Below are 21,921 nucleotides of genomic sequence, written 5' to 3' on the forward strand. Positions count from 1 at the left end.
GCTTCTTAAGTGTATGTATAAATTTGACAACATGGAGAGACACACAAAAAGAAACAGTTCAATTTATTAATTTATCTTGCGGGCAATAAAATGATATGATATTTTACGTGAATGTGTTAACAACCGTATTTAAGATGATTATCGCGAAAAAAAACTAGTGTTTTTATATATAGGTCAATTATCACCTCCTTATGACATCAATTTTTATTCTAATGGGTAAAGACGTGCTCTTTGGCTTAGAATCTTGTAAACGAAACATTTTTTCGTTGTCAACTTATGAATCAATATTTTGTAGAAATATGAAAACATTCACATTAACAAAATCAAAGCCGGCTCCCAAAGAAATTCCCGGAAAAACTAAATTTTACCTGATTCTTTCGATTGTCCTACAAAAAAAAAATGTGCAATATGACTGAGTTTATGTGTGGTGTGTTGATATAGAAATAAGTCTTTTGTTCACAGCTCGATGTCTATGCGGCAAAAATGAATGAATTTTGGTTTTTTTTCTCGATTATTGGTAATTTTGTTGTTCTTTTTGACAACAAAAAGTTTCGTTTTGTTTCTTATTTTGAGAATGGAATTCGACGATGGCTCTCATGAATGAAAATATGAGTGTGTGTCATGTAGTATGTTATCTATAAACAAAGAAACAAACCCAGAAAAATAAAAGTAAAAGAGTAAATCCTAGAGTTTCCTTTAGCTTTAAAGTACTTTTCTACGATGACGAAGCTCACAAGTTCAACAATGACGATGATTTCCTATTTGAATTCGCAGGTAATTCCAGTAAGAGATTTTTTATGCCTTGTTGATGAGGCTCACTTAATCGAATTACATTATTTTTTTTTAGTCTGCCTGAAGTCATATTTCACAAACATAAGAACTAACAAAAAAAAAATCTATTAAACATTTCGGCATGATTGATGTCTGTCTATCCGGTGTCAGCTAATATGCAAAAATGGCAAACATTTAATCAAGTGCAAAAAATGTTTGCGGTAGATCTTTATTTTTTTTTTTGTTTTGCTCTACTGCACGAACATTGTTTGAGGTAAATTTCGTCGCTATCTTGTTTGGCAGATAAATTGTGGGAGGGCAAACGATGTTAATTCGTGCGTTGTAATGATTGGCGCCATATTTTCAGGGAACTTGTCACAATATTGTTACACAAATAATGACACACCAAAAAAAGAGGCCAGAGGTTAATTGATTAAGCATTGACTGAGCATGCACATGAGCGATTCTTCATCAAATTACAAAAGGGCCGAAATTTCTTGTAAAAACTTTAAACCAATCGCTTACAATATTTACAAACAATCACCACAGAACAATGGATCTGGTTTTAAATTAGCTTTTTTGTATTTTGAGTGGCAAATTTAGCGACATGAGAAATACATTTGAGGTAGATACATTGAAAATGGTTCGCTAAATTTGAATAATTTTCCAGATGAATAGTTATTTGCATACGAGTTTCGATCCTGGTTAGATGACGCGATACAGAAGTGGTTTTTTTTTGCATTATAAAACGAGTGTGATGAAAACCAGAAGTGGCGGATCAATAGACTAAAAAAGTTTTTTAGATGATATATGCATAACATGGTGCACTTTGAAAAGGTATGTTAAAAAGGTATCAATCTCATTAATCCTGTGTTAAATTGACATTTTCTATCTATGATGGTGGATTTCGGTGCGAATTTTGATAAGGGAAAAAATTGTTGTAATTTTTAAATTGACTGAGGTAAAAATCTAATTATGAGAACAATTTTTTCGAGATTACTTTTTTGGCGGACTATGATTCAAATGCGAGGAAGTGGAAACCTTCGTTTATTTCATGTTTGAAAAGAAGTTCCAGTAACAGAAATTTTATTTTATTTTATTTCATTCTGCAATATGTCATTTGGAGTTTTTCTATTTTTAAAATTGATGTGGATACCAGGACATAGCAATATTTTTGGAAATAAAATGGCAGACCAAATGGCAAGAGAAGGTGCTCAGTTGGAACATCCAGTAATGAAGATATCAAACAGCCTTCAAAAACTTTGAAAACAATACTTCATGATTCAAAAAGGATTAAGAAAATCTAACTAACCAATGAAACTAGCCGACAACGCAAACTCCAGATTCTGTGACAATGATGAAGAAAGTTTTGAACACATTTTATGTGATTGTGACAGTTTAATGTGGAAAAGATATGATGGATTTATAGACATCTCAGATTTAGAAGGATTTAAGATAAGTAAAACAATTGAATTTCTAAAGAATTAGGGAAGTAAATGAATTAATAACGGATAATGAAGGCACTTTGTACAATTGTACTCTGTACCTTCATTGCTTGGCGAAATTTGTCATGTCTCTGATATGGCAAATTATCCACAATAGGACTCTTTGGAGACCGCGGTGGGGCCCTATCCTGGATATGGAATAAAAACCAACAAGCCATCTGTGAGTGAGTAGTTCTTCCCATGGCGAATTCAATAATCGTGAGACGAATAAAAGTGATATTGAAATCGCCACCCTACTCACAATTGAAAATTTGTGTCGTCTGTGCCTCGGGTCGGTCATAAATTATTTTTTACATACTGGGTCAACAAATTTTTCAAAGTTATCACTTTTAACATCACTAGACTCTAAGGCAAATTCCTAAGTTTTGCTTTAATAAAAAAAAAAAAATATTAAAATCTTTACCTCAAAAGGGTCCAATTAAATTCTAAAGATACTAAAGCAAATCAGGAAAAAACGCTGTCACGGAAGTAATGTAGCACATCCACTTGCAAGTTCAAAAAAACCTTAAAAGGCACCTTTTTGGCATACGAATGAGCCGCTTAGCACCCAAAGTCAACTATAAGAACCTCATTACATAAAAAGCGGTGACAAAAGTCCTGAAAGTCCCGAGTTTTGGAATCTTCCGTTAATTGTTGTCGTCATCGGTGCATTCTGTGTAAGATGCACTTGTAATAACACATTTATCACACGTCAGTACGGGTCAATGTCAATATAAATAAATTAGCTAATCGTCTACAATCTAATGAAAATGTACACAACAAAGTACCTTCACGTATCAAGGGATCAAATAATCAGAGTTTTCGCACGAAATATAATGACGCTCAAGGAAATCTCCACGACGAGCCTTGTAAGTAACTTCAAAAAGTCTCCAGAAATACGACTCAACGATAAACCAGTTGTCAAAAGTGCCGGCGTGCTAATTGGATTATGCGAAAATAACGGAAATTTAGGATTACTCTACACACTGAGGTCCTGTCTGATGAAAAATCACACGAGACAAGTGAGTTTTCCAGGTGAGATTTACTTGAAATTTTTTTTTTGTGATACCTGATAATTTTAAATTTACTTTTTAAAGGTGGCATTTTCGAACCTGGTACTGATAAAAGTTACGAGGAGTGCGCTTTGCGAGAGACAGAAGAGGAAACTGGTATCCCAAAAAGTACTGTCGAAATACTTGGGACCGGAAATTTACTAATACCTTACAGAGGCAAAGGAGCTGATCAAATTCAGATTATGCCAGTTGTAGGAATTATTCACAATTTTGATAATATCCAGTTGAAACCAAATACGAATGAGGTGGAAAAGGTGTTTACAGTTAGCATCGAGCGACTAATTGACGAAAGATATCGACGATACACGCAATACAGAAGTGGACGAGGATATTCAACACCTGTTTACACGGCGGGCGAAGAAAGAATTTGGGGTTTGAGTGCAATTTTAAGTATGTTTTGTTTTTATTTTACAGCGAGATTTAAGAATTTTAAACTAAAATTTATGCTTCCTTTGCAGCACATCTCTTTCTAACAGCGCTACTTCCAAAGGAAAAATATTCGAGGAAAATCCCATACGTGCAACCATATCAGATGCAATCATAAGTTGTATCCAATTGTTTTTATTATATAAAATAAGGCATAAATTAATGTAGCAAAATGTTTTAGAAATATTTTTGTTATTATTAGATAAAGTGAAAAAATAACTTATTACTATATTGTATACAAATTGACAAAAAGATGCAATTGAAACGGGATAAAATGTGTTTTTATTAAAGCTTAGGTACACTGACAAATGTTTATTTTGTTTTCCGAAGCTATTTTAACCTTCGTTATTTTGAAAAATTGTTATCTGATTATTTTGACCTTGATTTGAAGTCATTCTGTAATAGTCTTAGTTACAAATTGTTTTGATGATTAAAATACTGCTCATGATGACAATATGACTCTCTTCACATAAAACACTAACCACATCATATACTTAAAAAGTTAGTCACCTTTTTGCAGTTTTTATGTGAAATTCTCGTCAATAAAAAAATAATTTGTTTATAAATAATCGTGAATCAATAATAATAAACAGGAAAGAAACTAAATGGTAAAGTTTTTCGAATATAATTTTTTGAAAAATTTAGTTTAAAAACTAAAAATTTTATAAAATTTCATTTACATTTTGAAAAATTTCATTTGCATTTCTCTCAAAAACTTGAAAACCTGTTTACGATACGAAAATTAAAAATACTTTCGATTTGATAGACCTTTTGATAATGCTCACATTAAAAATGTAACTTTCGATTTATTATGTTTTTTGATAGAATTTTAAAAAAATTAAAATTTTATTAAAGCTTAAATTTAAAAAAGAAAATACACTTTGAACTGAATTGAATAAAAACGAACTGTGGCCAAGAGCTCTAAATAAAATAAAATTAGACTTAAAAAACTTTTTAGTTTCTAATAATTATATTTAGAAATTATTATAGAAAATAATCTGTAGTCGATTTTTTAAATTTTTTCGTAAGCTTAGAATTTTCAATCTAAAAATTAAATTTAGTTAGCTAAAAAGCATTAAACGAAATATGTTACTTAATTTTCAAAAAAAAAAAATGAATATGATTCTTTTATATTTATTTTTATCAAAAAAATTATTTAATTAAAAACTTTTTCCACTCTTCCTCCCTAATACTATAATTTCATTCATAAAGATGAGTTAATATGACTCTACATAACGAAATCACCAACACACATCCACATTTACACACAGTCTTTATCTTTTGCACATTGCTTTCGTTACAATACTCTCTACCGTACACCCGAAGAGTTTCGTTAAAATTTCATTCATAGTTTTTTCATCGCCTATGCATGCACAAACACACTGCTCGTACACTCATTCTGATCGTCATCGTATTTCATGGAACTATACAGGTGTCTCATGTGTGGTATTTTCCAACAACGAACCGGCCAAATTATTCTTTTAAATAAAATTAACAACATCAGTCACTTGTGAGCAGTTGATCGTGATACACTTAACCGGCTTTCTGTTGCGTTTATTTTTATTTAGAAAAATATTTTTCAAATCGGATATTAAAAAATGTGAATGAACATTTTGAGGCAAAAATTTAATTTTTATATTTCGTGATAAAGCAGTTTTAGTGTTTTTTCTAGTTTTTAAACAAATATTGATTTTTCCTAGAACTAAACTTTGAGAAAAAAAAAGAGAGACAGTTTGAGTTTCGAAAAGAAAAAAGTGAAGAAGATAAGAAGGATAAAAAATAAACAAAAAAATATTTGTGTATGACAAACTCGAGAGGTGCAACAACAACAACAAAAAAGTGAAATTAAACTTCTTGAGTCATCTTGAAAAAATTTCGACGCAGACTCCAACAAACTAATTTGACTGTGGCGTCAAAAATCCAGACCAAGTTAATTTTTAAAAAAGAACATCAAAGGTAATTTTCATCAGAAACTAATTTCATTTTTTATTCCTTTTTAAATGGATGCGCTCCGTAATTGGTTCAGGTGCAAAAATGTATCAGATCAGATGTTTCAGTTGTTTCGTATTTTTTTTTTGCATCGCATGTGTGTAGAACATGTTATCTTAGCTCGCGGCAGTAAATTGATTAGCAATTAAATTAAAAAATTTTTTTGAAAGAATAAATGATTGTATGTAATTTTGACTCGGACACTTCTTCTTCAAGAACGGAACGACGACGCTCAAACGACACACGAAACTAGTTTCTTCGACATTTGTGTGTTCGTGGTAATGGCTTTTATTGCCTGATTTTTTTTTTTTATTTTAAATAATTTTGCAATGCGCTTGTGATTCTTCTTCTATTCACTTTGTGTCGCCAATTCTCGTTCTTATTACAATTTGTGTCTGCACCACATTTTGTGCTGTAGTGTGTGTCTGATGTTGGTGTGAGAAGATCAATCTCATCTCGTTATTATCTTTTTATTACGAAATTGCAGTATTAACTTGCGATTTGTGCATAAAAAGTAAATTAAATTCGCATTATACTCGATTAGATAGGGGTATTTTTTTGCATGTCAGTGACGAGGCGTCATCATTACGCATTGACAACGTTGCGCTACTAAATGAAAATTGATTGCAACGATTCATCTCGAATCACTGTTAGACCCGCATTCCCAGTTCTCACTTAGCCTACCGCTCTTTTCCTCTCGAGACTGGTCTCATGGCTCACAAGTGCAGATATAATTTATAAATATAAATGAAGTCAAGTCAAGTAAGAAGGAAGGGGCAGTCAACATTGATAAATATGTTGCTGCTGCTTGAGATGTTGCACAGAATAAATTATTATAACAAGAAGCAACAAAAAAAAAGAAGAAGAATGAGAGCTCATAACATACCTGTTCGTACATGCTTTTACGTTACAGACGCTGCCCAACAAAAATGTGCAATAATTTATCAATGTTTTATTTACCGTACATTTTCTTAACATTCACCCATGTGTACTTTTGTTTGTGGAATAGTTGCCGTTTATTTTTGTTATTCCTTTATGCAATTTTTTGTTGCTTCTCTTTTAGAAATGAACCAACAGATGGTCGTGCAGTGTGGCGTCATTCATTTATGGCGTCGGAAGTTTAGGGGATGGATTAAGAGTAGGGGGTAAACAGCAAAGTATAACGTAGAACAAAACTCTCACCAAACAAAACTTTCAGTTTTTTGCTTTAATTTAATCAGAATCAATTTTTATGTTAATCTGGTGCTGAAACTCCAAAAGTAGCATGAAACATCCATCCTTTTGGCCTTCCTAACAATTATAAGTACACTCTAATCACTGATTGTGATGAGGTTTTCTATTTTGTTGTTTTTGAGTTGGTAAAAGATTTGCAACAACTTCTGCAGCTAAAATTCCCTATTTTATCCGACGCCATTAATGGATGACGCCCGTGTGTAAATTCTGGAATTTGAAAGAAAAAATAATCAATTTTTGTTTGTATCCCATTTTGAAAGGCATGTATCAATTAAGTGTCCATTTCAGTTCTTTTTTTTGTTTTTTTTTTTGGTTACAAGTGGCTTGATGCTTGCAGCTATATATTTAGCGTTCCTCACATGTCCTCCGCCGACGAATTCTTTTATTTATTGGCGTATTCTTTGAAAATAAAATTTCATCAAAAAACGTCATTTGAATTTCAATAACAAAGAAAAAAACCGTATATGAGAACCGAATTTAGGAAACAGAGAGAAAATACAAAGGACCTTTTGTATTCCATTGTTCTTTAAATTTCAGTATTTATTAAAATTAATTGTATTTTTAATAAACCAAACAACAATCAAACCCTCCTTAGTTAATTAAAATAATTGCAATATGTCGACCACCCCCTGTTCGTTTGAAATCTCAATCAAAAAACGGCCAAATTTCAACTTTTCAAGTAGAATTATTAAATATATGGGAAAATGCCCAAAATGTTTTCTCAACCACAAATTTACTTACAACCAGTTAATTCAATGCATCGAAACCCCGTCACCTGATATCTCACAAAAACCTGAGAGAATGCGATTTGATCCTTTTTATAGTTAAAAAATTTCATTCTTATTTATTTTCGTCTATTGTGTGTCATGAAACACTTTTCTGGGTATTGTTTGCATTCACACGATCCTTTCGTAAATTTTTGAGATTTAAATGTCCGTAAAATACTGTACAATGGACATGCATGAGGAAGGATCATCCCCGTAATAAAAAAAAAGAAGAAGAAGTTTCATTCATAAAATTTCAGAAAATCCTCAGAATGCTTACGAGACAGGATTTAACTTTTTTTTTTCTTCTGTCATACTAATGAGAAAATATTGGATGATTTGTGCTCGTTCGAATGCAAGGAACCAGAAAAATGTCGAGTATAAATAAACAATAATAATAAAATGTTAAATGAAAAAAAAGGAAAGATCTGAACGGAACGATAATATTTAAAAACATGAATCTTTTGTTACAATACACATTTCGAGACATTATAATGCATTAAGAAACTTTATGCGTAGAAATGTACTTCTCCGGAATACTCAAGCGTCGTTGTAGTTCATAATATTAATTTTTTGTCTTGTATAAATAAACAACATAATATTCTGGATTCTGTGTTAAGTAAATGTTTATACGAAGGCAATGGAATTTTAAAGTGGGCGACTATGATTCGAATTGTTTATCGGTTCTGTCGTGCAATGTTTTTTTGATTGTGCGAAGGCATGTTTGGACAGGTCTGGATATTTTTTTTTATTGTAAATTTTAATAAAAAGAATTTGCAAACATGTTTAATGCAAAACCTTGTGAGGCGTCGTCGTAGTGTCCTATTGTCTGCTCATGTGGTGAATATTATGTTGTGCCCTTCCTAAGGAAAAATTCGTCTTGCTTTGATTAATTTCCTGTAAAAATGTTACAATTAAAACTTTCAAAAAAAAAATTACATCGGAACATGTGAACTCAACTAATAGAAGATAATATAATCGTCTTATACTACATTTATATTCGGCACAAATAACATATTACCTCTCTTTAAAGTACATGAGTAAATAGAAAACAATTAACATTCATACGATATGCCTACTCACACGTTTATGTTTCTCGAAGACAAGTAAAAGAGAAAAAAAATATAATAATAAAAGAAAAAACGGAACGAACATCAAAAAATATACAAAACAATACTGAATGTGTTAACATTTTTTATTTCTATTTCCTTGGCAGTATTGTGTTCGTTTTGTTCCGAACACCGTTTGTATTCCCAACAAAAATATCATGTGTTAATTCAGACGTGGATAATGCTATTGAAGAGTATAGATTATATCGACAGACACGTTTATTCTAATCCTATTACCATTGTGTTCCTTTATTTACAGAGAGACACCGACCAACCAACAACCAAGCCCAAATACAATATTGTACATCTAAGGCTATGTAAATATCTAAATACAAAATTGAAGATAAAGAAGAGTTACAATTAGTACTTTTTCTAGATCTGAGTCATCAATTTTGTGTATCATCAAAAGCGCTACAACTTATTCCAAGTCCAGGAATTTCAACATAAATCGAAAAATTTTAATACAATCAACAACAAAGCAAATTGGCGTTAGAAAAAAAAAGTTGGTAAAGCGACAAAAGAGAGAGAGAAAAGAGATTACTTCCATTCCATAAATTGAAAATAACGAACAATGAATCGGATTTAGTTTGCGAAAAAAAATATTTACACAAAACAAGCACCGAGCATAGACAAAAAAAAACATAGACAAGTGTAGTACTAATATATGCGAGTGTAAACAATTAGTAAATGCAAATAAATGCGAGTAAATAAGTTTAAATAGAAAAAAAGAACGCAGTACACACAAACAAACACTAGAAACAATGAACAACTAACTAGTTTAAATCGGATAATAAAAAGTACAGAAAAATCACATTTATGAATGCAGAAAAAAAAATAATTGTGTAAATGTGATAATAAAATATTAGACAGAAAAAATAACGAATTTGCACTAAATATTCCTCTGTGCATTTACATATCACATAGTGAAGAAAAATAGTATAAATAGCCGTAATGAAAATGAATACAATTGGAATGCAGAGACAACATCAAAGCCAGAAGCAGCAAAAACTACGGCAGCGACAAGGTGGAGCTGAAACAGCAATAAGATATGCAATTTATGTAATGTTGTTTGTTTTGCTCAATGGAATTCAATGTAAGTATTTCTTTCGTTTTCTAACTTTGCTCAATATATTTTAAATGTCGAAAAAAAAATTGAACACTTTTAAAGATTCATGTCTCATATACCAAAGTATCTGCGAGAAAAGCACGAGACACGCACGTGACATGAAAAATTAAACATTTTGATAACCAATATTTTTTTTGTTTGCTTTCAACATATTTTATTTTTTATTATAAGTTTTGATTGGCAATAATCAAAAATTTAATTTTGTCGATTTTTAAGACAATTTTCAATAAATTCAGATGAACTCAAATTTCAATTCTTTGCAGCGTGGCCAGATCTCCAGTTTTTTCCTGGAATCTCCAGGATTGTTGTAAACTCTCCAGTCTCCAGGATTGTAGTCAAAATCTCCAGGATTTTTAATTTTTTTAAAAATTTTTAGAAAAGAGGATAGAAAAATTTCAATTTTTTGTACCGTGTTTGATAATGTAGTTATAAAAATGTCTTTGTTTGCTTCTATATTTTTTACAATTTTAATTATTTGGTATTTTTGCAGACATAAATCCAATTTGAACGATTTACTCATGATTTGATTATTTTTTTTTCCAAAAAATGCAAAAAAAAATAATTTTTGTTTTTCTTGTTTTGATATTCTTGAAATTTTAAGTAAGTAAGAAATATTGCTAAAAAATATACGATTTTTTGAAGATATTTTAATGAATATTAACAAATTGTCAGATATTGAAAATTTTTTTGAAATCTTGAAATTAGACATTGCAAAAGCTCGAGCTTTGAGCTTGAAGCTCGATGAATTTTAAAGCTTGAGCTCGAGTTTCGAGCTTCAAAACTGGAAAAAGCTTAAGATAATTTGGAAACATTTTTTTTTCTTTTACTTTTGTGTTTTAAAATGTAAAAATACTTAACAAACTTTAAAAAATGAAAATTTTTTAATGAAATATTTCTTAAGTCGACAAAAAGCGAGAAAAATTCAAAACTACAAAATTTTTAGAAAAATTTGATTGCAAATTTTCAAATGATAAAAAAATCAAAAGTTGGAAAAAAAATAATTTTTTTAGTGGATTTATTTACGATTTTTTAATTTTTTTAAATTTATACGTTTTTTCTCGACGGCTCAAGCTTGAGCTTCAAGCACTCATAAAAGCTCGAGCTTCAAGCACTCATAAAAGCTCGAGTTTGCAATGTCTACTTGAAATATTTACAACTTGTAAAATATTTAGAAAAAAAATTATAAAAATGTTTAGATTTCGGTTTCACGAAAGAGTTTTGCATGTAACAAAATAGCAAAAAAATTATATAGAGCAAGATTTATTTTTTGACTTTTAGAAAAAAAATTCAATTTTTTTTTTAATTTTTTTGTGGAAGAACACCAAATTTAAAAAAAAAGACAATGACTTTAAAAAAATAAAAAAAAATCCATCAATTTTTGGATTGTTCAAAATTTTCATGGTGCTCCATGGTTTTAAAAATTTCTCCAGGATACCTTAAACACAAAACTGGCCCCGCTGATTCTTTGAGTAGAAAAGTAATTTTTATAAATCTTTTGAATTTACTATATGAATGATCAAAGTTATTTGATGCAAAAAAAAAATATTGTTAACATTTTTGAAAACTTTTTGACAAATGAATTTTTAATAGTGAATCAAGAAGTGCTTACATATCAAATTACCTCTATCTGTTTAATTAAATATAGGATCTCACTTCATATCCAAGATTAACCTCGTTATATCTCCATCCAAATGACACGTTCATTACTAATTATTCCGTGAGACAATTTTTCACAACTAATTTTATAAACAAAGCCACTGAACTGTGTTGAGTGAGAAACTAATGACTTGTGCAAACAATTGTGATTAGTTCAGCAGTTCTTTTGCACAGCTCATTTGTTTCATATATTTTTTTTTTCTTGTCTAAAATAAATATCAGCAAATAATTAATGTATATGTAACGATTTGTTTATAATGAAAATTAATGCAACAGCACAAAAAAACGAGGAAGGTTATATGTTTTGTCGACACAAGAAAAAAATAAGTAAAGGAAATAATGATGATGGCTCAATCACATAAAAAGCACAAAAAATTGCTCTATTATTTTTTTTTCTTCCGATTTTCATGTGAATATCTATATAAGAAATTTCAGACCATATTTTTTTTTTGTATACACAATTAGGCAGTAAAGTACCTGCATTAATTTCACAATGGCAGTGGATGTAGATTGAATTTTTTTGTGTGGAATTGATTTAGTATACCATATGATGTATCACAGGTCGAATGTACGGTTTTCCAATGAAGCATGCTTCCTGTGTTACGTTAACTAGTAAAATAAAGTTCATAAAAATGCGTGCTAAACTTTCCTTTTGGAATTTGTTAGCCTGCCGTCATACGCTTGTGTAAACTGAGCTTGTTGAAACAAAAGAGTTGAACGCAAAACTATAATATGTGAATAAGCGTATGTCGAGTATTCAAAAAAAAATGTTTTGTTGAATTTTTTTTTTTTCAAATATTTTAAAATCAAAGGATGTCTAATATTGATTTATGCCATGTGTTGTAAATCCGTTTTATGACTCGTGCGTTAAACAATTGAACGTCAATCCTTCGTCAATTTAAAAAAAAAATGAAAACTTACAAGGATATGGATTGTCGACGCATTAATAAACTAAAATATTTATAAGGGTGAAATCAGATACACCTTTTTCTGGTGAAGATTGAAAGGATGTGCATGCACGAAATTTTAATTTTTTTTCTTGGTAATTTGAGCAGTTAAATCACGAGCTAATCGAAAGTGAACTCATAACATGGGGTTGTCATAGTTCGATGGTCAAGTCATTCGGGACATGTTCTTTTAAAAAAAAACGGTAATCCTTTCAAAGATTTTTCATAAAGTTTCTTTCCATGTCTAGTAAATCACTTGACACTACCACCGACTTGTTAGCAAAAAAATAATAATATGCAAAGTAACGAGTAATCACATTGAACCAAATGAATTTATTTACTTCAGCGCAGGCATCTGTGTGCAACGAAATGTAAAAATACTACTTAATGCTCTCATAGTTACAGCATACGAGATGTTATTGTTGTTGTTGCAGCCGCTGCTGACTGATATTTTTATAAATAAATAAGAAGCAAATTATGATTGTCGAGTGTTATTATAAATGCACTAGCGCTAGAGCTTTTATTTTAATCATTTTTTTTTTCTTATGCAATTATATTGTTATATTAAGCGAATGCTTTGACTTTGTACACACATGCGGTAGTTAAAATGCATCATAATTGGTTTTTAGTGAATTGCATGATAAAATAAGAAATTTCCGAGAAATGTTTTGAACGGGACTTTACTTTGCAAACTACATGGAACATTACTGGATTATTTTTAATGATTTTTTTTCTACTGATGTTGCTACAAAAGCTTTGTAGCAGAGAGAAATGCAAACAAAAATTCGCAAAAACCACGAAAATTTGTGGTCTATTAAGTTTAATTATCTTCTTTTTCAACGCTAAAATTATTAAGATATTAAAAAACACGTTTTTTGTCTTTTGTGGTGCATTGTTCCAATAAAAAAAAGCATATGCTAATAAAGCTTCAGAACTTTAAAAATTCGTATTTTCAAGTCCATCATTTGTTATTTATTTCATGATGAAAAAAAAACCGATGTCACCGATCTAGATCTTTCATCTCGATATACATAAACGCTAATTATGTTACTTTTACTTTATTGTGTGGTGCCTCTTTAATATTTTTTTCCTTCATGGCGCATTTAAAGCAACACCAAACATGATACAGCAAAAAACTTAATCTCACATTACAATCAAGACTCGATTTTCGTCTTTTTTTTTTAATCCAAACACAAATTAAAAGATGTTCGTAACCTAAAATACATATAAATAAATTGAAATTAGCGGCGTCTTTTCAAAAGAATAGAGAAAAATGCTATACTTGAATAATTTCTCATCGTACATTGGGTGTGAGAGTAAAATACTTTATTCAAAGGTTGTGTGTATTCTTTCCGGAATGTTACATCCGTGGTGTGTGGGTCAACAAATTTCGGTTTTTTTTTATTTTTGTAATTATAGTTTTCTACGCTTGTGCGCCTATATTTTTCACGTATCAAAAGGAAAAGAGAATACCAAAATACTGTTTCTTTTATATTGTTTTGGGTAAACATACCCTTTGGCTTGTACATATTTTTCACGTTTTTTGTTTTGTTTTTATGTTAAAGTAGGAGTAAAGTGTGAGCACCTGTTGCCCGAACTTCCAACTACAACCCGATAATTACAAGTTTAGCAAGTCAACAACGTTAAAGAATTTGTTTGAAAAATAGTTCTTTAAGTATATAGAAGGGAACAGATCGTTCTAGTGATAAAGTTGTATACCGAAAAAAAAGTTATTTATGATTTTCCTAAATAATTTTTGATCATCTTTACCAATTACACAAAACACCTTTGCATTTTCCGTTATAGCTAAAGGTTAGTTTACGATTTATATAAATTTCATACAAAAAAAAAATCAAAAAATTTCTCATAAAAACATTTTAAAAAGTTAAATTTCACTTGACCATGAATTGCATTTACGTCCAAAAACTAAAAACTTAAATTTAAATATTTTTGAAGAAAAAATCCCATCTTAACATAATTTCAAACAAAACTAGTTCTATACACACATCTGTCATACCTTCTTAAAATAATAATAATAATTTTACTGTCGGAACCAAAATAGTAGCAAAGTATTATTAATTTGACAAGGCAGCGTAACAACAGGGATTTTGATAGAAAAGAAGACTAACAAAATGAATACAATGCGAGAAACTAGATTTTTTGTTTAGATTTTTATTCACAAAGTCATCATCGTCACCTAATTATTTATTTTATAAATATTCGTTTCTTTCTTTTTTTTTATTTTTACGTAAGAAAAAAAAGCCACAATGTAGGTATAAAATTTAGTGAAAAAAAAACCATATTTGCTATGATACGATTTATTTTTCTTATTTTTCATCGTACAACCTGAAATTCTAATACTTTTTATTGTTTATTTAACACGAACGAATGAACGAATAACAGAAGCGAAAACCCACGTGCATGCATGAATAACTTGCTTAATTTTAGAGTCTTTGGTAGTCACATAATTTTTATTGTTCTTTATTTTAACTTTTAATGCGTCTCATCACAAATAAAGCTGCTGCTGAAATGTCTGTCTGTTGTTCGGTTATAATGGTTCAGGATGTTAGAACTTTTTTTAACGACAATTTTTTTGTACATTTTTATTCTTTTTTATGAAAGCAAGCAACAAAACTCACAAAATGACAGCGGTTATTTTGTTACTTTTTCTTTAAAACAGAAGAAAAAGAAAAAAGTTTATTATTTCCGCACATCATCGGTCTGAGTGTATGCGGTCAATCATGGACATCGAACATGATTATTACACAGATCATTATTTATTTTAAAATTTTTATATAATGTTATGTTTATTGGAGAGAAATTAATTGTTGGTTGTGTGGAACAAAGCTGAAAAAATTTGACGATCCGGGCAGCATCAAGAAGAGAAAAAAAAGACTATCCCAATTAAATGTAATTTTATATCAATCGCTTTTTTTATTGTTTATTTGTGAGTTTATTTTGCTTATTTTTTCTCATTATTATCAATTTCATCGGAAATTACTATAAAAATATAATAATGAAAAAAAAAAGTGAGGTCTGTCGAATTCTTTGGATTTAATTACGCGTGTAGTACAAATACATCACCGGACATTCACCGAAAAAAAGCTATTGGGAAGTAATTCGACGAGTAACGGAGAGATAATAAAACAACTTAATGAAGCGAATCACTTTTATGCAGTCGAAATAAGATTAAATTGTATTTGTTAAAGATCCACTGAGAGGATTGAGCTGCTGAATCAGCTGCTTATTAATGACCGGAAAAAATTGTTAATATCATCGAAATTTCAATTAGAAATATTCGTAGTCAACAACAATGTTTTAATAAATTTCCCTTAATGGACCGTAAAGTTTCGGTTCTAGTAATTAATTCATGAAAGAAAACCAAACATCTGTGCTTTTAAACAGATAAAAGACCTGAGCTGGACTAAGAGACGAAACCTTTCGTTCAACTTGTTACGTAAATTTAACACGTACAAACAAGTCTTTGATGATGAATAACTTTTTTGTCAGTCACATGGAATTTCGCAATATATCATAACAAATTCCGAGAAATGTAAAAATAAAAATATCAGGTAAAACTTGAGAATGTCTCTGACAATATACTTTTACCAGAATAGTAAAATAAATCAATATTAAATAGGCACTGAATGGAGATTTAGAGCATATTTGTCAAATAATGAATATACACAAAAATACCTTTTAAGATCAATTTTATTTCTTTTATCTAGCATTTCTTTCGTTTTATATCTCATTTCTACTATTTTACGGTCAATTTTCGTTAATTTAACCGACTCTCGCATACCTCATGAGACACATTTCAATTCCCATTTTATTTATAGGTTCTAACTTTCGGAGCACAAAGAATACACAAGTCGTAAAATTAACTAAATGAAAAAAGAAAACACCTTTTAAACATATTTTCCTATAAATTTGTAAAAGAAAAAAAGTAAGAAATGAATGAATTCATTCAATGCATTGTGTAATATTGTCTTGTTTTACCTATACGAATATTTAACGCCTTCAGATGCACCTAAATGTGACTATTATTTGATGAATAAGAATCACTTGAGAGCGCATACAAAAACATTCAAGAAGAGAAAAAAGTGTGTAAAGTACGAGAATACGAAAATAATGAGACATTGTCCATATCGTACAAGTCTTTTTTTTAACAAGCGATAGTAAGACGGACATTAAATTGGACGTCATGCTGCCGGTGTGCTTTTTGAAAATTTATCAAACAATTTATAACATAAATAGAGACCGATGTCTGCTCAAGATATAGGATACCTCACACATAGGTGAAACATTATTTTATGTTCTTCCTTGATGTCTTACTTCGTTTTTAATCATGTTTGTGTTGAAAATGAACGTGAATGAGAGTTTTATCGCTTACACTTTTATTGCCCATATATGCCTTTGATTAAGTTATACGATATGGTTGTGGCATCGTTTGGTGGTTCCGTATTTCTCGTATATTTATGAGAATTATGTGTCTTGATTCGACTTTAATTTGGAATAAGTGTCAAAAGTTGTTTTGAATAAAATCGTTGTTTCGTCTGTTAAAAAGAGCCTTTCAACAATCAATCAACTTCTTCTTGTTTAGAGCTTAGAGGCAAAGCCAAAAACAGCATCTAACGCTATTTAACAAACAAACAAAAAAGAACAGATAATTCTTCGTGACACAACGGCAGCCCACGTAAATTTTGTAAAAATAAAATAATGGAAAGAATTGACCGACGAACCGCTGTAAAACGCGTATTAAACCACAAAAGTACATGACCAAAGACGCCACACACATAAAGACAAACACGAAACGTGTGAGACAATTACCGTGAAAATAAAACAATTTACAAGAAATCAGTGAGCTATAATATATGACGTTACAACCTCACTGCTAGTATCGAGATATTTGTATCCGATAAATCGTCTGGAATTTACGGCGTGCACTGGAATCTACCTACATAAGCGCATTTTTCAACGTCATTACAATGTTGTGATCCTCCTGTCTTAATTGGAAAACACATTTGCAGAATATTAAAATAAACTAATCAAAAAATTTACATAAAAAAAGTTGCGAGTATCCGCCCAACGTCGCTACGTTTAAATTGTTTTGGCACTCATGCACTTCAGACTTGCCGATATCGCGCGATTTATGATTATAATTTGAATTGAAATCATTCATAAAAACCAAATATTATTAAATATATAAATATAAACAACAACAAAAAAAAAAATGTGCGTCAAAAAAGAATACGTTGCTTAATATTTATTTGTTATTAACTGGAACACGTAAAACACGATTCATCATTAAAATGTGGAGTATATAAACAACGAAGAGAAGGAATTTAGATCGGATATGGAAAATAAAAATATAAATTAACTTTTTATTCTTTCTTTGTGATCTTGTTGATCCCTTTTGCGCCTTCATTACTCATTCCGGTACAGTATAATAATCATCTTCATAGCAAACAGAGATTCAGGTTTTATATAATATGTTGACAACTGTCTCTTGTTTCGATTTTATCGCTTGATTACCCGATCCACATCTATAATTAAATTTATAAATAATAAATTGATTCACATCGCTGGTATGTTAATGATACTGTAACTTCTCGGAGATGATCAGTGATCAGTGACGACGAATGACCGACAACGACGTTGAATGGGTTGACCGACAGTCGACGTGTAAATTGACTTCTTTCTTGTATTATCCTTTTCTCTCTTTTTTTTTCACATACCTCAGATGTTATTTTAATTTATATTTAAATTTATATCTTTTCGCTTCGTCTTCGTTCTGGATTTTATTTGCTTAGGGCAGTTGTGACATTCAAAGTCAAACCACCGTCAACCAATATTATTTTTATTTTTTCTTAAACTACTACCTACCAAGCATATAGAGAACCTCAAGGAATGTCATATGATTGATGAATTGTTTTCTCTGCGTCTGTCACGGTTGTTTTTCGTTTTTATTTGAATTTCTAATTAAATTAATCATGACTTTATTTTGCTGCTTTAAATTCTAAATTTTCTCTCCCATGGTTTTCGGTAGTTGAATAATTGTAGCTGTACATCAACTGAAATTAGACGAATATATAAAATAAATGGGAGCAAGTAAGGTAGATAAAAAAAAAATAAAGAAGAACGAAGTCCACTGGATAATGACACAATAATTGTTCCTGTTTGCGTGTTAGACATGGGTTTTTAAGTAAACAAAAAGAAACCGAATTTCATGTTTTTTTTTCGTTGATCATTAGAACATTGTTCTTTTTTTTATAACAAACGACATTCCAGTTTTAGGTTGATAAATTACAGAAGATTTACCATTTCTGGTGTTTTAACTTCCAACAACTTCATCGCAGATCTTCGGAACAATTTTTTTTTTAGTTCTCTAATTCTCGCACATGTATTTATTTTATTCCGATTTTTTTTACTTAAAAAAAAGCTTTTTATTTCCTTTATATATTTTTTTTTTGTAAGTGGATTGAAATGTTACTCATCATACAGAAGGGGAAATAAAAGTTTTAGATCTGGTTTTAGATTAATATCAAAGAAACGGGTCTAACCAACAATCATTTATTGCATTCCTCTATAATTACACAATTTTGGTGGTCAATGGCTAAGCAAATGTTTTTTCTTTGCTTTTTAGCGTCATTCTGGGTGTTTTGTTGCCATTAAATTTGATTACTAGAATTTTTTACATGTAGGAGCGTAAAAAATTATAGCGTGTCATGGGAATATACATTTTTTTAGGCAAAATACGACAAGCTTTACATTTGACGATTTCTTTTTATTGTTATTATTTTGGCCAACTATCTTAACTTTTTTCATGTTTCATTATAATAATATAATTTTTATCATCACTTTTTATTTTTTTTCTTTTCAGATACCCACGCTTGCTACTTTCCGATAGAGATACAGGGGGAATACGTTACACAAAGCACTTACCTGGCGACGGCGAATAATGACATCAAATATTCACACATTAACATTACGGATGACGCGGTGCCGATATGGGGTCACTGTTATCGACGCGTTGGAAATAATGTCATTTTAATGAGTGGTGACGAGGAGAACCCTTGCTTTAGGTGTTTCAATCTGAGACTTGTCACGAGGAATGTATTGCAAGTCATTACAGCAGATGAGGACTACCTGTCCAAATGTTACACGAATGACATTAAGGTGCTTTCGTCATGTCCCAGCGAAGATAGTGCCTTGCAAAGTATACGACCACACACAGAAATTACATTATACAGTGAGTTATTTAATTTTTTCTTTATCATTTTCATTTTTTTTAAATCAAAAAATCACTTTTCTAGAAACGCACAATTATATCGGAGATCCCATCATCAAGGAACACTGTCCATTTAGCGATCGCTATCGATTGACTTACAACACGGATGACGGATTCGAAGACAAAATCGAATGTTCGTCAAGTGACGACTCCAATTCCGAAGTATCTGAGTTAGATAGCTGTCCGAGTGGCTCACAAATGAATTTGCGCTTCAAAGGTTGCTCGTTCGAAGATCACGACATCAAATTTGATTGTTTAGGTCATTGGATCGGAAATGACAATCAAAAATATGTGGCTTTGATGAATGCCAAAAGCACAGATACGTTAGGACCACAATACAGATGCGCAATTTACGAAACTAATTTAGCTACTGGAGATATTACGTTGAAATTCAGCAATGATTCGACATGTTCGAACATCAATCGACCAACGGGAGACCGACGACGAGTAATACAGAAGAAAGAAGCAACGCGACGCGAGATGCTCATTTTGCATCCAATGGATGTGCGATCATGGCCTGATGTAAATTTTTGTCGTTACCCATCGTGGATGCATGGTGAATGGCAGCATTTGACAATTCATCCGGACAAAATCGTCTACAAGGATCACACTTCGTTCAAGACATACACAATGAAGTGCATGAAAAATCCCATTCCCGACAGGTATCTTGTGCTGAGTCGATCTCAATGGTAAGTTTTTATTTATTTATTTTTAAAAATCACAAAATTTTTACAATTATTTTTTTTCGTTTAGTGGTGAGGAAACATATCAGTGCATTTGGATTACACGACGCAGTCACAATGTTCTGGAATTTCAAATGGGCTTAGCATCTAACAAACAAAGTTTTTCTGATGACCTCTGCTCAAAAACGCACTTTAGCGAAGAAAGATGGATTACGGAAGCAAGTGAGTACACATTCAACGTAAATGGAAAATAAATTTTCTAATAAAAAAAATCTTTAATTTAGGAATTGACTCGAGTGTATTGCCATTCCCTTGCCCAACTACGGGAGAATACAGTGGTGTCATTCCCGATGCTCTTGGACTTTGCTCACGACTAGCAAGTGACTGTAAATCTTCGGAAACAATGTACTACGATGTGTCAGCATGCGAGGAAAGCGAAGACATTTATGAGGAACGAATTTATCAATGTCTTGGCGAATGGGTTGAAAACGATTTTCACTACATTTACACGAAGCGAAAGGACATTGGAAGTTTCGAATGTTTCGTGGGAGCCAAAATAGGAGGAGAACACAGTGAAAAAATATTCTTGAAAGAAGGAGGAGAAAATTGCGATCGACTTGTGAACCCATTCAAATATGGAATGGAAATGAACAAAATTTGTAAGTTTAACTTGTTTTGAAAATTTGAGCTCGAACTAACTTTGATTTTTTTTAACAGCACATTGCAACACACTTCCAAAATTGGAGATCCCATCGTTCCCGACAAATTTAAATCCAAAGCATGGACCAAGTATCATGGAGCCCCAAGATATTCCAAGTGCTCAATTTATACCAGACGAGGCTGAAACATCCCGACACAAAATCCACTACTCAGAGGAAGAAGAAAATGTGATCGATAACTTTTTGTCTAAATCACGTCCATCAATGAAGGTCAAGGAAACAGAAAGGTCACATTCAAGTGCCGCCCACTTAAAAGCAAATCTTCTTTTGATGATAGGTGTATTGCTAATTTTAACGCTTGTCAGACATAACTAACGAAATTTTAGTCACCTAAATTATTTTGAAGCAGGACAAAATGTATAAACCAAATTATTTTTCTTTATTTAAGCTTTTTTTAAAGAAGACGAACTAGTAGTAAATAAGATAGTTGATAATTGTGTAAATATGTGACAATATTTGATGACTGATTGATGTGAAACAAAAATTTGTACGAAAACTTGAGTGAAAGTATTATTAATTATGGTTAATATTTATGTAAGATTTGGTATTGTTTATTAATTTAAGAACGAATGGCGAATAAATTGAAAAAATAAATTTTTGTGTTTCATTTAAAAAAATATCTGATGTGGTGATAAAAAGTCATAATTGGA

General features: G+C 30.8%; 2 protein-coding genes across 2 annotated transcripts; both read left to right on the forward strand.

Moving 5' to 3' along the window:
• The first annotated feature begins 2,589 nt into the window (after positions 1–2,589).
• Positions 2,590–4,040, forward strand: LOC134834052 (mitochondrial coenzyme A diphosphatase NUDT8). The gene is made up of 3 exons (XM_063848576.1): positions 2,590–3,290; positions 3,353–3,718; positions 3,787–4,040. The coding sequence occupies exons 1-3, from the start codon at positions 3,020–3,022 to the stop codon at positions 3,870–3,872; spliced, it is 723 nt and encodes a 240-aa protein (XP_063704646.1). The 5' UTR covers positions 2,590–3,019; the 3' UTR covers positions 3,873–4,040.
• A 5,771-nt stretch (positions 4,041–9,811) lies between these two features.
• On the forward strand, positions 9,812–21,738 carry LOC134835087 (uncharacterized). The gene is made up of 6 exons (XM_063849942.1): positions 9,812–9,942; positions 19,462–19,830; positions 19,895–20,558; positions 20,623–20,774; positions 20,837–21,211; positions 21,270–21,738. Exons 1-6 carry the CDS (start codon positions 9,822–9,824, stop codon positions 21,584–21,586), a joined length of 1,998 nt encoding a protein of 665 aa, XP_063706012.1. The 5' UTR covers positions 9,812–9,821; the 3' UTR covers positions 21,587–21,738.
• The last annotated feature ends 183 nt before the right edge of the window (positions 21,739–21,921 follow it).

This window comes from Culicoides brevitarsis, chromosome 3 (assembly GCF_036172545.1).
Source record: "Culicoides brevitarsis isolate CSIRO-B50_1 chromosome 3, AGI_CSIRO_Cbre_v1, whole genome shotgun sequence".
In the NCBI taxonomy this organism is placed as follows: Eukaryota; Metazoa; Arthropoda; class Insecta; order Diptera; family Ceratopogonidae; genus Culicoides; species Culicoides brevitarsis.

Excerpts from the sequence above, each read along its gene's own strand:
- LOC134834052 (XM_063848576.1), top strand. The coding sequence starts at position 3,020 with ATGAAAATGTACACAACAAAGTACCTTCACGTATCAAGGGATCAAATA. Across the intron at positions 3,291-3,352 it reads GAGACAAGTGAGTTTTCCAG|GTGGCATTTTCGAACCTGGT; the intron begins GTGAGATTTACT and ends TACTTTTTAAAG. Across the intron at positions 3,719-3,786 it reads GGGTTTGAGTGCAATTTTAA|CACATCTCTTTCTAACAGCG; the intron begins GTATGTTTTGTT and ends CTTCCTTTGCAG.
- LOC134835087 (XM_063849942.1), top strand. The coding sequence starts at position 9,822 with ATGCAGAGACAACATCAAAGCCAGAAGCAGCAAAAACTACGGCAGCGA. Across the intron at positions 9,943-19,461 it reads TTTGCTCAATGGAATTCAAT|ATACCCACGCTTGCTACTTT; the intron begins GTAAGTATTTCT and ends TTTTCTTTTCAG. Across the intron at positions 21,212-21,269 it reads AATGGAAATGAACAAAATTT|CACATTGCAACACACTTCCA; the intron begins GTAAGTTTAACT and ends TTTTTTTAACAG.